The sequence below is a fragment of the Neolamprologus brichardi genome, chromosome 1, assembly GCF_056152115.1.
Source record: "Neolamprologus brichardi isolate AB-2024 chromosome 1, ASM5615211v1, whole genome shotgun sequence".
In the NCBI taxonomy this organism is placed as follows: domain Eukaryota; kingdom Metazoa; phylum Chordata; class Actinopteri; order Cichliformes; family Cichlidae; genus Neolamprologus; species Neolamprologus brichardi.
Window position 1 is genome coordinate 26,462,442 of NC_142104.1, and position 15,767 is coordinate 26,478,208.

The following is a 15,767-nucleotide window of genomic DNA, read 5'->3' on the forward strand; positions in this document are numbered from 1 at the left end:
CAGAGGTACAGTAGGTGTTCCAGAGGAGGAATGTGTTGAAAGTTGGACCTCAACTATTCAGGATGATTTTTAATGAATTTTTGAATATGCGACCAGACTTTGGGCTGTCCCAAAGCAATGTATGCGTGCATGTCTGAGTCCGCGCGCGTGAATGTGTGAGTGCGTGCGCGCGTGTACTTGTGCGCGGGTCTATGCTTTCGAAAGAAGGAGAAAAGGCGCTGCCGTAAATGCCGGTGTAGAAGCGCAAGAAAATTAATGCGACTGAAAAGAGGCGGATGGCTTGACTGCGGCTCACAACTGACGGCTCACTTGACCGCGGTGACAACGGGGGATGAACTTGCTACGTTGTCTTTTGTCTTCTCCATACCACCAGACGGTTGCAGCAGATGCCTGAGCCTGGAACTTCCAGCGATTTTCCTTTCTGCTGTCACTAAGTGCTTACTCACAAGGAATCATCTGACCTGATCTCTATATTATTGTAGGGTCTTTACATTGCAACATAAAGCATCTTGAGGTGACTGTTTTTGTATTTTGGTGCTATATAAAGAAAATAGAATTGAACTGAATTGACTTTGATAACTACAAATGCATAGTAGTCGAAAAAGGAGGTGTTTGCCACTGAGTGTAATGTGGCAAAACCAAACCTGAAGGAGCTCAAGAGGTAACTGGGAAAGAAAATATTGAGGGTCCAGACTAAGGGTGAAACCTGCAGGCTGTGGAAATAAAGGGGTGGAGAAGGCCTCAGATGAACATTCATTTAGAACACCCCCCCCCCCAACAAACAAAAAACCCAAAGAACAAAACACAAAACACTCCCTACAGCAAGCAAGCACTCTGGGAAGCAAAGGAATTAAGGAGCCAGATAGGGGTGCAAAACATTAGGCAAGGTGTTCAACGACTTAAATAAATCAGAGTGTAGAAAAGAAAGGTTCTTGCACATTAGTGATGTGGTGGGTCATTTTCTTCACTCTTAAAATATTGGTGTTCTTTATTTACTATCCCATTAAACTCAGTGTCAGTGCTCACATGTCTGCGGGCCAATCACATATATTACAGAATTAAAACTTAGCATTTTGATTTGACATTTTATTTCTTTCACAGTAGCATCATTTCTGAGATTTCTGAGTCGTATTTAAAAATGTTCACGGTATTTGTTATTCCTTCCCTGGTACTTGGTGACTTCCTGCCTTTCACTTGTGCTTGACTTTTTTTTTTTTTTTTTTTTGCTGCCCGACCATCTACTATCCTAAAAAAAAAAAAGAAAATTGCAATTAAGAGTTGGTAAATAAAAACAAGCCTCAGTCAGCAACACTGCACAGAAAACCTGCACAGCTGATAAATACAGAAAATCTAAACACGACCGAGGAAGTAGAGCAGATAAAAGTGTATGCCCATGTTTAACTGATGTGTAACACATACTGTGAGAATACTTTCATTATTATTGTCTGCATGTGGTAAAACCAAAGGCACCGTTGCCACTTCCTCTTGATGATGAGTGTCTTTTTTTTAACCTTGGTAGGAAGCAACAACAGTTAGGTCAGCACATTTAAAAAAGACAAACATTTTTCTCACACTGCTCAGCAAAATACATATTTTTAACTTTCAAAAAGACCCTATTGTAGAATTATTTCCTGCAGTTTTCCTAAAGTTGGCATTTTATGCTGTATCACATAACAGGCAAGGAGGTGTGGTAAAAGAGCAGTGTGTATTTTCACTGTAATATTATACACTGAATGTCTGCAAAATCATCACCACATTGTTTACTTGCTACTCTATTCCCCAAACTCTTCCCTTTTCTGGCTTCACACACATGTAAACTTGAGTGACATCCCATTCTTAATTTGTAGGGTTTCATTACAGAAATTCAATCTGCACATTTCACGAGTCACAGAAAACCTAACTGGCATACAACGACATGGGTGACTTAACAAAACCTTCAAACCGACAACACTGACTGTACCCGGATTCAGTGTTTCATCTTCAGATTCACACAGTGAGTGACAGCGCATAAAGAAACTGATACAGAAACACTCACGGCATTCCCAGTCTTTTTGAAAGTTTTTTAAATTTAATCTGGGAATGTCATGAGTGTAAGAGTTATTTTGCTGTTTGTCTGTTTTAATGTGCTGAGACCTAACTGTTGTTGCTCCCTAGCAAAGTAAAAAAAAAGACAAATACACTCCTCATCAAGAGGAAGTGGCAACAGTATCCGTGTTTTTACCACATGCAGATGATAATCATGAAAGTATTCTCACACGATGTTTTACAAATCAGTTAAATATGTACATACACTTTTATCTCACACCCCTACAGTTTCACCAGTAGTCAGCCTGAAAATCCAGAGCCACACCATTGTGTCTCCTTCTTTCTCCACATAGCACTCCACATAGCCACCTATCACTTTCACTCATGACTAGGTTCAGAGGCAAATGAGGAGACTCTACTCATGTAAGTCTGCTGGATCAGATGGGCTGAGTCCCTGTGTCCTCAAGGCCTGTGACCCCCCCAGCTTTGTGGAGTCTTTCATAAACTGTTCATGCTGAGTCTGTGTCTCCAGAGGGTCCCAGTGCTGTGGAAGACATCATGCCTTGTCCCTGTACCAAAGATGCCACGTCTCAGTCGCCCCCAGGATTCCCAGTCATCACGAAAACTCTGTAAAGACTCATCCTGGACCAGCTCCGACCCATAGTCAGACCACATCAGGATCCCCTTCAGTTTGCTTATCAGCAACAGCTCAACATGGCAAAGACTAACGAATTGATTGTGGACTTTAGGAAGACCAGGAAAACCTTGTCCCCTGTTTCAATCCAAGGGGTTTATGTGGAAATTGTGGAGGACTATAAATACCTTGGAGTACACATAGACAATAAACTGGACTGGGTTAAAACTACCACTGCACATTACAGGAGGAGCCAGAGTCATCTCTATTTTCTAAGGCGACTGAAGTCCTTTAACATCTGTTGGGCAATGCTCAGGATTTTCTATGAGTCTGTTGTGGCCAGTGCTATCCTCTATGCTGTTGCATGCTGGGGCAGCAGGTTGAGGGTCGCAGATGCCAACAGGCTAAATAAATTGATCCGCAAGGCCAGTAATGTTGGGGGGATGGACCTGGACTCCCTTAGAGTCGTGTCGGAGGGGCAGATGTTGTCCAAGATAAAGACAATGTTGGATAATACCTCCCACTCACTCCATGACATGCTGGCTAGTCACAGGAGCACGTTTAGTGAGAGACTGAGATTCCCAAAAAGCACCACTGAAAAACACAGGAAATCATTCCTGCCTGTGGCCATCTCCCTGTATAACTCATCCATCTAATACATTGCAAACACTGCAATAGATACACCCTTTTTTCACACTCTCTTTTCTACTCAGTAATATTCTTGTCAATATTCTTGATATTTATTTCTAATCACCTCTGTCAGTCCTTGATATATATTATTGAATGATTTGTATACATTGTGCTATTTCTTAACTTTGTAAATCTGTAACGTATTGTATCGTTAAATAGTTTAGTCTGTTACTGTTACTGTATTGGAGCAACTGCAACCCATATAATTTCCCTAGGGATTAATAAAGTATGCTGATTTGGATGATTCATATGATGTCGGTCCACACTTTGCAGCTATAATAGCTTCAATTCTTCTGGGAAGTTGTTCCACAAGGTTTAGAAGTGTTTATGGGAATTTTTGACCATTCTTCCAGAAGCACATTTGTGAGGTTAGACACAGATGTTACACTGAAAGGCCTGACTTGGAGTCTCCACTCTAATTCATCAGGACTCTGTGACCAATCACGTTCTTCCACACCAATTTCACTCATCTATGTCTTTATGGACCTTGCTTTGTGCACTGGTGCAAGGCACTGATGTAAGGCTGTGATGCAGCTGCTCGGCCATGGAAACCCTTTCCTTGGAGCTCTCCGTGCACTGTTCTTGAGCCAATCTGAAGGCCAGTTTGGAGGTCTGTAGTAACTGACTCTGCTGGTTGGCGACCTCTGCACATTATGGGCTTCAGCATCTGCTGATCCCACTCTGTGATTTTATATGGTCTGCTGGAATATTTAGCAGTGAGAAAATTTCACAACTGTATCTGTTGCACAGGTTACGTCTATACCGTTCCAGAGTTCACTGTGCTCCTGAGAGTAACCTACTCTTTCAGAAATGTTTGTAGAAGCGTCATGCCTACATGCTTCATCTGTGGGCATGGCAGTGATATGAGCACCTGAATTCAATGATTTGGATGGGTGCGTGAATACTTTTGTCAATGTTGTGTATATGCATGACATTTGAGATTTAATGAGTAACATTTCCTTATAAAATGCTTGGCACAAGAACAGAGGTTTTATAAAGGATAAAAAAAATAGTGAAAATATGAGCTTTTGTTTGCATGAAGTCTGCTTTTTCCACTTGTGCATACGTGTATATGTGTGTTTTTGAAATTTGGCTAGTGCATGCCCTCAGCTCCTCCTCCTAATATCCATTTTTCTTGTTTTCTTGACTTTTTTTTCTCACCTCCACATAATGGCTTCAGACCTCGCTGACATCATTTGCTATGTGAGACAATTACAGCATATTAAATTACCCCGCAGTTCTTGAGAGCAACAGGAATGAGATTAGAAATGTTCATTATCCATGTGTTACGACTGTGGTCGTAATTATATGTAAATTTGAGTGTGCAGGTGCTCCTCCGTGATTGGTGCATCCAGGGTGGATGGCTCGCACCGATTGGCTAAGGACCGGGAGGCAGCGGATAAGAAGACACCGCTAGGCACTGCCATGTCATTCATCCTCGGCCCAACCCAACCGGCAGACCGTTCACTATGTCACTATGTTTGTTAATGTAAGAGCATGTAGGGGTGAACCGCCTTTTTGTTTGATCAGTTTTCTCCTGTTTTTGTTAGGCAGGGAGGATAGTGATTGTCGTTTGAGTTAGTTCTTTTGAGTAGGTAAGTTGTGTTTATTCCTGAGATAGGCTACCTTTTGTTTGTTGTTTTGGCCTTGGGTTCACCCTGAAGTTATGATATGCTCCCTTCCTTTGTTTAACTGCACTCATTGTAAATAAATCACTGTCACAAAATATTAAGTGTGTGACGTGCTGCTTGGGGTTGACCGGGGATGGATCACCCTTTATGTTGTGGTCTGGCCGCGCCTAGACAGGCCATAACACATGACACATCCGACCTTGCTGGTTTTTTGGTTGCTTTTTTGGGGGGTGGTGTTAGTGTTTTTACCTGTGAAATCTGTGTAGAATAAATGTTACTGTGGATCAACCATAATTGGTCTCTCACGGCTAAACTTTCTGGCTGACTGCTTGCATCCATTGGCTCTTTTTTTCTCCCTGATGTCCGTGAAGTTCCTTTATGGTGTGGCAGCTCAGAGTTCATTGAGACATCACTCTCTGCAGGAACCTGTTGGGAAACTGGCAGATTTGAGGCCTCAGGGAAAATCATCTGGTTAGTTGATGAGTGCACAAGATCTCATGTACTTCACAGGAGTATAACGTGGCTCACTCTGATTGTTGTATCTCAACAACTTCTGGACCACACTGGTCATGGTTTAAAATAACTGACTGAAATTTTCTGCAGGTTTAAAAGACATTAGACCGCAGTCTGCAGTGACAAAGGTAATCACCCACACAGCCACTCGGCAGTGCAGATTTAATGACTTTATTAATTATTAATTTTGCATTGCAACATTTAGCACAGTATATGCATTCCTATCACCCTCTGAATGAACCTTAGAAATGTTCCTTATCCATTATGTTTCTGCTATCATCTGCTCTGCACTTACCACTGGAACCGTTCCTGCTTCCCTCAAAATTGCCGCCATCACCCCAATATTGAAAAAAACTGGACTAGATCCCAATAATTTTGAGAATTTTCGGCCTATTTCCAATCTACCATTCCTTTTGAAAATTCTTGAGAAAATAGTTGCCACACAACTCCACTCACATTTAACTAATAATAATCTGTATGAACAGTTCCAGTCCCATAGCACTGAAACAGCACTTATAAAAATAACCTATGATCTTCTTATGGCAGCTGACTCCGGTTTACTTTCCATTCTTATCCTCCTCGATCTGAGTGCTGCTTTCGACACTATTTCTCACTCTATACTTCTCAGTAGGCTAGCCTCTATCGGTCTCTCCCATACTCCACTAGCCTGATTTAAATCCTACCTGTCTGATCACACTCAGTTCATTCAACTCAAATCCTTTACTTCTCAGCCCTTCCCTCTGACCACTGGCATGCCCCAGGGATCTGTCCTGGGGCCCTTTCTTTTCATTATCTACCTTCTACCGCTTGGACATATTTTCCGTAAATACAATATCCATTTTCACTGTTATGCCGATGACACCCAGCTTTATCTGTCCACTAAACCTGATTCTGCTCTTCCCCCATCCTCCCTTACCCTCTGTTTAGCTGAACTAAATTCATGGTTCTCTTCTAATTTTCTCAAACTCAATAGTAATAAATCCGAGCTCCTCTTGGTAGGCACTAAATCAACATTATCCAGAACCAACAGTTTCTCTATTACTATCGATAACTCACCGGTCTTCATTTCTTCCTCTGTGAAAAGTTTGGGTGTCATCCTCGACAGCACTTTATCTTTCAATTCACACATTAATAATGTTACTCGGTCTGCATATTTTCAATTGCGCAACATTAATCGTCTCCGTCCTTTTCTCACCCCACATGCCATTGCCATTCTTGTCCATAGCCTTGTTACTTCCCAGATTGACTATTGTAATTCACTTCTTTTTGGTCTTACTCAAAAATCCATCCACAAGCTCCAACGCGTCCAGAACTCTGCTGCCCGTATCATCACCAGGACCCCTTCTGTCCACCATATCACTCCTGCCTTGCAGCAGCTTCATTGGCTCCCGGTCAAATATCGCATCAATTTCAAAATACTCTTGTACACATTTAAGGCTATTCATCATCTCTCTCCTCCATATCTCTCTGATCTGGTTAAGATCACAGCCCCATCTCGTTGTCTCAGATCTTCTTCTTCCCTTTCACTCTCCGTCCCTTCCCCCCGTCTTGCAACCATGGGGAGCAGGGCTTTCAGCTGCTCTGCTCCACGACTCTGGAATTCCCTACCTCCTAATTTAAGAAATATCTCTTCCTTCTCACTCTTTAAGTCCAAACTCAAAACCCACTTGTACAAAATAGCTTATCCCACATAACCTCTCCACTCTGCTATTTTATTTGTTTATGTCTTATGCTTTTATGATTCTGTAAACTGCTTGCTTTTATGTTGCTTTTATGTTGCTTTTAATCTACTATGTACAGTGACCTTAAACGTTTTGAAAGGCGCTTTCAAATAAAATGTATTATTATGTTGTCATGTAGCGCCACCTTCTGACTGAAATTAAAATTTTATGACTAATATCCCAAAGGGTCATTCCATCTTAAATCAACAACGGTCTTCTGTCTGAATGGTATATAGCTGCATTTTATGAAAATGCAGAAATAAAACACGTGGATTACTTTTAATGTGAAAATCAAGAAAATGCCATATTTTCATCCAACTTCTATGCACATCACAAGTAGCGCCATCCATCCATCCATTCTCTTCCACTTCCACTTACAACCGCCACACCACCATGCTGACCAAGTAGCACCAGAAAAACAAAAACATCAGTAGATAGTGTAATCTGAATAGAACAAAACTCTGGAGCGTCCAGATGGTCCGATTATAACTGTGTATTGTGATCCATCATAGATCACAATACACGCATGCAGTTTGAAATACACAAGTGCAAATAGTTTTGCTATATTAATAGTCCCATATACTGTAGGCTAAAAGCACAGCATTTGAAGAACCTCCTCACTTTGTGTTTTTAGTGACTGTTATTAATGCAGCCTTCCATTAGGTGTCGCATTACTATCAAGACATACACAATAAGGTGGAACTGCAAATCAGGCAACACTTAAAAACTTGCAAAATATTTTCAAAATAAACTCAGCAAATGACTACATGTGTTCAGTAGAAGATATATGGAGATGAAACAGAGAAGATATAGAAGAAATAAATTAATTTCTGTAATTCTGAATGATTTTCAAGATTTTCACTTAGCCCTTATATGAAAACAACAAGACCAAATGTTTCATTTTTATATAGTGCCCTCTTGAAATGGATGAATCTTGTAATGTAAGAGTACCTTCCATATAAAGCATCAGTATCTGTATGTGTCATCACTCAATGGGGGTTTTTGATTACAGTCTGATAGATAGACACAGACTTCATAAATCCCACACTGGGGAAATTCATTTCCCAAGTAAATAAGAAAAACATTTTGTAAGTACTATACAGATACTATACTGTATAGTATGTGTTGTGGTTTTAAAGGTTTTTGTCCGTCAGTTAGATTTCCCATGACTCTTGTGAAACCTGTAGACCAAATTTCTGTAAATTCTGCAGAATTATGTGCAGTTTCATAAAGTTCAGCACAGCATTTCATGCTGTATCACATAACTGGCAGGGAGCTGTGGTAAAAGGTTATTGAGCTGTCTACCTCCACTGTAAAATTACACACAGTGAATCTCTGTAAGAGCATCACAATATTGCTTCCTTGATATTTACATGACATTTAAGGCTTTGTGTAACCTTTTCCTTGTGAAATGATTAATGATTTTACAAGGTCAGAGTCATTTTTATAAAGAGTGAAAAGTAATCAAACAGTTTTGGGTTGCATAAATGTGTTTTCTGTTGTGAAGTGTAAATGTCTCTGTGCTTTCAAATTTGGACCAGATCATCCTTTTAGCTCCAGGTTTTCTCTCCAGGCTCTAATCCCCCTTTTTCCTTGTTCTCTTGACTTTATCTCGCCTTCACATAATGGCTTAAGACCTCACTGCCATCATTTGCTATTACAGTCGAACCATATTAACTTACACTTCTCAACACACACACACACAGACACACACACACGCACACACACACACAGACACACACACACACACACACACACACACACACAGACACACACACACAAACAGGGATTAGATTAGATATGTTCTTTATCAGTGACACATTGGATGCTCGCTGGGTTCTTTGTTATTGTTCTGTGAAATCGGTGTTGAATAAATGTTTCAGTGGATCAGCAGTAATCAGTCTCTCACAGACCATTTTTTCTACTTGAGTGTGTGCCTTGGTTTTTCTCTCTGATGCCCGCGAAGTTCCATTATGTTGTGGCAGCTGAGAGTCCATTGAGACATCACTTTCTACAGAAACCTGCTGGGTAATTGTCAGATTTAAGGCCTCCAGGAGATCAGGAAAAATCACCCAAGCAGCTAATCTGTGAGCACACGGCATCTGCTTAAAGAAGCAGAAGAAAGCCTGCCTAATAGAGTTCAGGCTACACTGAAGGATAGAGGTGGTCATACCATACATTGACTTTCAAGCTTGTTAGAACTGTACAAACTCTATTTTTGCCTTATTTCTATGTATGTATGCATATGATTCAACTGATTTTCAGTCTCTCCCTTAAGGTTCTGATTTCCAAGCTCCTTAGATTACCATGACCTGGATGACTGAGAACCGACTGAGAGATTTCTGATGAGGCTTCCGTGAATAGTGGATGAATCAACTGAACAGCCTGATGCAGCTCGATGCTGGATTTTCCTTTTTTAGACCTGCCACCTTTCTCCTCCACTTGTCCAATTTCTTCATTCTTTTTAAGCACAGACTGCACACCATGTCAAGTTGTCAGGTTTTTTAGCTGATCTTTTGTTGGTACCAAAATACATTTTTATGCCTGTCAAACAGTTATCTTTGGCTGTATGACATTTCTCCCTCTCTCCCAATCTATCTATCTATATATGCACACAGTGGTGGGAAAATGTGTTTGCTCACTTCCTGATTTCCTTTTTTCTATATTTGTCACACTTAAATGTTTCTGATTATCAAGAAAAATGTAAATATTAGACAAAGATAACACAAGTAAACAAAATATACTGTTTCTAAATGAAAATGTTTAGGGAGAAAAAAAAATCCAAACCTAAATATCCCTGCGTGAAAAAATGATTTCCCCATAAACCTAATAAATGGTTGAGCCACCTTTGGCAGCAAGACCTGCAATCAAGTGTTTGCAATATCTGGCAGTGTTCTGGCAGTGTTTTATAGAGCTGTGGAGGAATTTTGGCCTCCTCATCTTTATAGAATTGTTGTAATTCAGCCACATTGGAGGGTTTTCAAGCACGAGCCACTTTTTTAAGGCCGTGCTACAGCATCTTAATCTGATTCAGTGCAGGACTTTAACTAGGCCACTCCAACATCTTCATTTTTTTTTCTTAAGCTATTAAGAGGTGGCCTTGCTGGTGTGTTTGGGATCATTGTCCCTCTGCAGAACCCAAGTGCGCTTCAGCTTGAGGTCAAAAACCTCTTGGATGAGTAGTTGATGGAACAATTTTGGTTGGCCATCCAGTCATGGGAAGGTCCACCGCTGTTCCAGGTTTTCTCCATGTGTGGATAATGGCCCTCACTGTGGTTCGCTGGAGTCCCAGCTTTAGAAATGGCTTTATAACCTTTTCAAGAGGGAAAGATCTGAGTTACTTTGTTTCTCACTTGTTCCTGACAAGTGTCTGGCTTTTGAGGATCTTTTGGTCAACTCTACTTTCCCGGCAGGTCCTATTTAATGTTTTCTTGTTTGAACAGGTGTGGCAGTTATCAGGCCTAGGTGTGGCTAAAGAAATTAAACTCAGCTTTCCAAAGATGTGATACACAAAAGTTAATTCATGTCCTAATAAGGGAGGAGGTGGGGTGTGGGTGGGATAGAATTTTTCCCCGTAATAATAAACAGCCCCCTTTAGAAACTGCATTTTGTGTCTACTTGTGTTTTCTTTGTTAATATCAAAATGTAATTGAAGATCATTTCAGTGTGACAAACATACAAAAACATTTTCTATCTATCTATCTATCTATCTATCTATCTATCTATCTATCTATCTATCTATCTATCTATCTATCTATCTATCTATCTATCTATCGTGTAAAAACAGACTTAATATGACCTTTGTTTACATGTTTTCTACAGTACATACCCTCCGTGCTTCATAAAGTAAATACATAGACAAGACTATTTTAGTGATACTTAAAGTTATACAATTATAAAACGTCTTTCTATTTTGATTCACCTTTAGAGAAAAATGTAACTGTAAAATAATAGATTTTTTTGCTTCTTTTGTGTGTTTCATTTTCAGGCTTTCTGTCTAAAATCAAATACCACTGACACACTTATTGATTGCTCTTTATTGGTGCGCTTTGAGTTCCACTAAGCGCACCGGGTGGCCGCTTGAGACCTGCACACGTCATCAAAATATCACAATAACTTTTCCAGTTGTTTTATTTTTTGGAAACCCTGAAAGGACGTGTTGTCATATCTCAGAGTTTAAACATTTATCCCAAATTATCTCTGGAACAGTCCGTTGGTTTGACGGTGGGGGAGATGGAGCATCAGCATACAAACGCGTCGCGCAGCCTCATTTCTCCTCCAACCCCGGCGCAGACGATGTTGTACACCGGTGTAGCCATCGCATCTATTTACGGTGTAATCATTGTGTTGGGGCTAATCGGCAACATCACACTCATCAAGACGTTTTGCTCTGCCAAATCCGTCAGAAATGTGCCGAATCTCTTCATGTCGAGTCTTGCGCTCGGGGATGTTTTACTGCTGGTGACCTGCGCTCCGGTGGATGCCAGCCGCTACCTGTCAGAGGAGTGGCTGTTCGGCAGACTGGGCTGTAAAGTCATCCCCTTCATCCAGCTCACCTCGGTTGGGGTTTCTGTGTTCACTCTCACAGCCCTGTCCGCTGACAGGTAGGTTTTTACCAGTGTACCTCACCATAACTAAGGATAACTTAGAGCAGCATCCATAAAGAAGTTAAACGACTGTATGTCTTCTATTGAAACCACAGGACGTAAAAACTTAATGTCTAAGTAGATATTTACCTGTGTATCGATCCTCGGAAAATTACGCATGACAGAGCTTCTGCTCTGGTCTGTTGCCACGTGTAAAGCTATAAATGCAATCAATAGCTACACAATCATAATTATTTGCTATAAATGTATTAGTTAGAATTAGGAAACTATTGCTATTATATATAACAGTCACTGGTTCAGCTTCGTAAAGCAATTAAAATATGTCCTAAGCTTTGGCTTTTGGTGAAAAACATAAATGCTGCACCTATATTGTTCCTGTGCATCCTGTGTTTCAAGAGTTTGTTATCTGAATAGCCTATAATGCAATCCTAAACCTGATAGAGGAAAAAAATACCTTAAACGTATCTTTGACAATAAACACGATTGTTTACATGTTTGAATGTAAGTACGCGAGGACAATCGATTCATTTTGCTGCACATTTCCTAGACATCTTTTCTCCACTCCTCTCTAAATAAAGAATGTTAAAGGATTTTACATAGAAAGTTTGTTCACACTCCATTTTTCAGAAAGAGAAATCTCAGCTTTAAAGATGGTAATGTCACATCTGCACTTGTGTGCAAGAGCAGGCTGATATCTATGGTGCTGATTATGATAATGCCCATCGAATGTACTGGTAGCATCTGAAGCAGGTGTCTCAAACCATTGAGAGCATAAACAGTCAAAGACAAGAGATTCATTCACAGTATGCAAATTTGCAATTAACAAGAAAAAAAAAAGCTGCTGACCTCTGAGTTTTCCCAGCTCCAGACTGTTAATGGGACAGGAACACACCTTTGAAAACAACAGAAGCTGTAGATTCCAAACTGGTCTGAGTCAGTCACTATTAAGCTAGCTTCCAGGAACACTGGTCAATAAGATGGAAATAACGTGAAACGTACTTTGATGGAAACAGGCAATGGGAGATCCTTTATGGGACAAAACCCTGTTTTAGATGCAAGGATGTGGTAGGTTTAATTAATGTCTACTTTTAGATTTCACTTAGAAAGCACTGACTGCCTTGCATGCCTCTACAGAACACACAAGGTCTCTTTGTCTCTTTGTCTAACTGCGCGTGCATGTGTGTGTGTTTAATTTACCTCTGTCTGTGTCTTTTAGGTACAGGGCCATTGTAAGACCCTTGGATGTTCAAACATCAACCTCCACTACCAGCATTGTCCTGCAAGCATTGCTTATCTGGGTCTTGTCCCTGATCCTGGCAATACCAGAGGCTGTGTTCTCTGACCTCCACACCTTCAACATCACCTCCACTAATGAGAGTTTTGTTACCTGTGCTCCTTATCCCCATGGAGTTGAACTGCACCCTCAGATTCACTCCATGGCCTCTTTCCTCATTTTCTACATAATACCACTGCTGGTCATATCTGTGTACTACAGTTTCATCGCTCAGAGCCTGATGAGGAGCACCTGCAACCTGCCAGTGGAGGGGAATGTGCATGCAAGACGACAGGCTAGTGTTAAATTTGTTACTTGGCAAGCTATAGATCAGTTTGGGTTATCCTTATGACATGAATCCCCACTAGAAATTTACTGTCAACTTAAAAATGATGTTGTCTTTATTACGCTACCAAGGAAACAAAAAGAGTCAAAACAAAAAATTAGGGGAATAATTCTCCATACTGGATAAAAATGTATTTCCATCATGTTTGTAGTCTTTTAAAATGTACCATATATTTCCCCTGTAAATGTTTGTAATGGTCCTCAAAATCTGAATTAATCTAAACATTTTGTTTTTTGTATGTGAACAGCAGATTGAATCAAGAAAACGCTTGGCCAAGACAGTGCTGGTGTTTGTTGGTCTGTTTGCACTATGCTGGCTACCCAGTCACGTTATATACTTATACCGCTCCTATCACTACTCCCAGGTAGGCAAATATTATTATTATTCTTTTTTTTTATCAGAATCAGAATACTTTATTGATCCCTAGGAGAAATATTGTTGGTTACAGTGCTCCAGTACAAACAGTAACAATAGACAATACAAGAAGTAAGAAATAGCCCAATATCTATCTATCTATCTATCTATCTATCTATCTATCTATCTATCTATCTATCTATCTATCTATCTATCTATCTATCTATCTATCTATCTATCTATCTATCTATCTATCTATCTATCTATCTATCTATCTATCTATCTATCTTTTTAAAAGTCACTTACTAATATCTGAATAACAAAGAAGAGCATGTGCAAAACGGGTGCAGCTATTGCAGTATTTGCACTGTTACAACTCATCCATCTAACACACTGTGTGTTAGGTGGATGAGTTGTAACAGTGCAAATCAGTTTATTTGTTTCTGTCTTTTTGTGTATTGTAAGTGTAAGTTATCTGATATATCCATTGATTTATTAATTTTGGTTCCATCCCTTTTTTGAAAATGCCATCAGCACTTTTTGATTTAAAATATGCTATTTAAATAGAAATTGTTGTTTTGGAGTGTATGAGAAAGCTGTTCCTGTTGGCTCACATAAAGTAGATCTTTTTAAAAAGAGTCAAGTCAGATGAATTTAGGTTTTTTAAAAAATATTTTTAGATACCTCAAATCTAATCTTTTAATCTCTTTCTCGCCTGCCAGGTGGACACCTCGTTGCTTCATTTCGTCTGCAGCGTTGTAGCTCGTATCCTGGCCTTCACCAACTCCTGCCTGAACCCCTTTGCCCTCTATCTGCTGAGCAAGTCCTTCAAGAAGCAGTTCAACCAGCACCTGTGCTGTTGCTGTCGCATCATCATCAAACGCTCACAGAGCCCGATACATTACAGTACACGTGTGACTTCTGTCCGCAGCTCAAATCACTCTATGACTGTCATTAGGCAGCTCGGTCAGGAGGACTGTGTGTGAGCGTGAAAGTGAACTGCATCATGCATGTAACATATGTTTGTGTGGTTTTCTTGTGGCTTCAGTTCTCCACATGATACAATAAGCCCAAATAGTGATGTCTTCTCGAAAAACATTACACATCTACACAGTCAATTCAATCAATGTTTTGTTGATGTCCTTGAATCTTTTGCGGTGTGTAATATTTGTCTTTGTTAACTATTAACTGTCACACAAAACACAACAGAAATAGGAAAAAACACAAGGAAAGTGTTTCTGGGGAGACAATAAACCGACGGACCAGTTGCAGGAACCCAAAACATGGTAGGTGTGTTTTATCATGATTCATATAATACTGATGACGGATTTTTAGGCTAATAGTTAGGCTAACACACTTACCTCTCATCTTTTCTTTCCTCACAAAACTGATAAATCCTTCACTTCTTTTAAGTGTCTCCCAGTGCAATTCTTAGCATATTTTGGTTCCTGCAACTGGTCTGTTGGGTTATTGTCTCCCCAGAAACACTTCCCTTGTGCTTTTGGAAATCTGTTTTTTCCTATTTCCGTTGTGTTTTGTGTGCTTTTGCAGCGTTTTTCTTATTGTTGGTGTTTTCTTAAGTTGCAGTCCGTTTGGCCTCTCAGGGCCACTGTAGGATAATCATTTTCCTTAAATAAGAAATTTACACAATATATTAATGTTTTCTATAACTGTTATAGGAAGCGAACAGTTATTCAGTGCAACTCAGTTTGAATTTTACAGGGCCAATTCACAACAGTACAACACTTCAAAGCGGTTTGCATTGCTGGGTAACGACCCTGCAATACTAGAAGGAAAACCCCAACAATCAGTTTAGCTCCTGTGAGCAAACACTTGGTGACAGTGGAAATGAAAAGCTGAAAAGGAGAATACGTGGGCAAAGTTAGCTTAAAGACACCAGAATTCAACAAAAGCAAATCTTGAACTAATAATTCATCAGTATCCTGTTCTTTTAATGACAAAGAAATGGTCCC

General features: G+C 40.0%; 1 protein-coding gene across 1 annotated transcript; it reads left to right on the forward strand.

Moving 5' to 3' along the window:
* The first annotated feature begins 11,510 nt into the window (after positions 1–11,510).
* grpr (gastrin-releasing peptide receptor) lies at positions 11,511–14,780 on the forward strand. The gene is made up of 4 exons (XM_006780528.2): positions 11,511–11,818; positions 13,038–13,389; positions 13,691–13,804; positions 14,517–14,780. The coding sequence occupies exons 1-4, from the start codon at positions 11,511–11,513 to the stop codon at positions 14,778–14,780; spliced, it is 1,038 nt and encodes a 345-aa protein (XP_006780591.2).
* The last annotated feature ends 987 nt before the right edge of the window (positions 14,781–15,767 follow it).

What these genes read in the sequence shown, in the direction of transcription:
- grpr (XM_006780528.2), top strand. Translation starts at nt 11,511, where the DNA reads ATGTTGTACACCGGTGTAGCCATCGCATCTATTTACGGTGTAATCATT. An exon ending in ATGTGCATGCAAGACGACAG is followed by an intron (nt 13,390 to 13,690) that starts GCTAGTGTTAAA and finishes TGTGAACAGCAG; the next exon opens with ATTGAATCAAGAAAACGCTT. An exon ending in GCTCCTATCACTACTCCCAG is followed by an intron (nt 13,805 to 14,516) that starts GTAGGCAAATAT and finishes CTCGCCTGCCAG; the next exon opens with GTGGACACCTCGTTGCTTCA.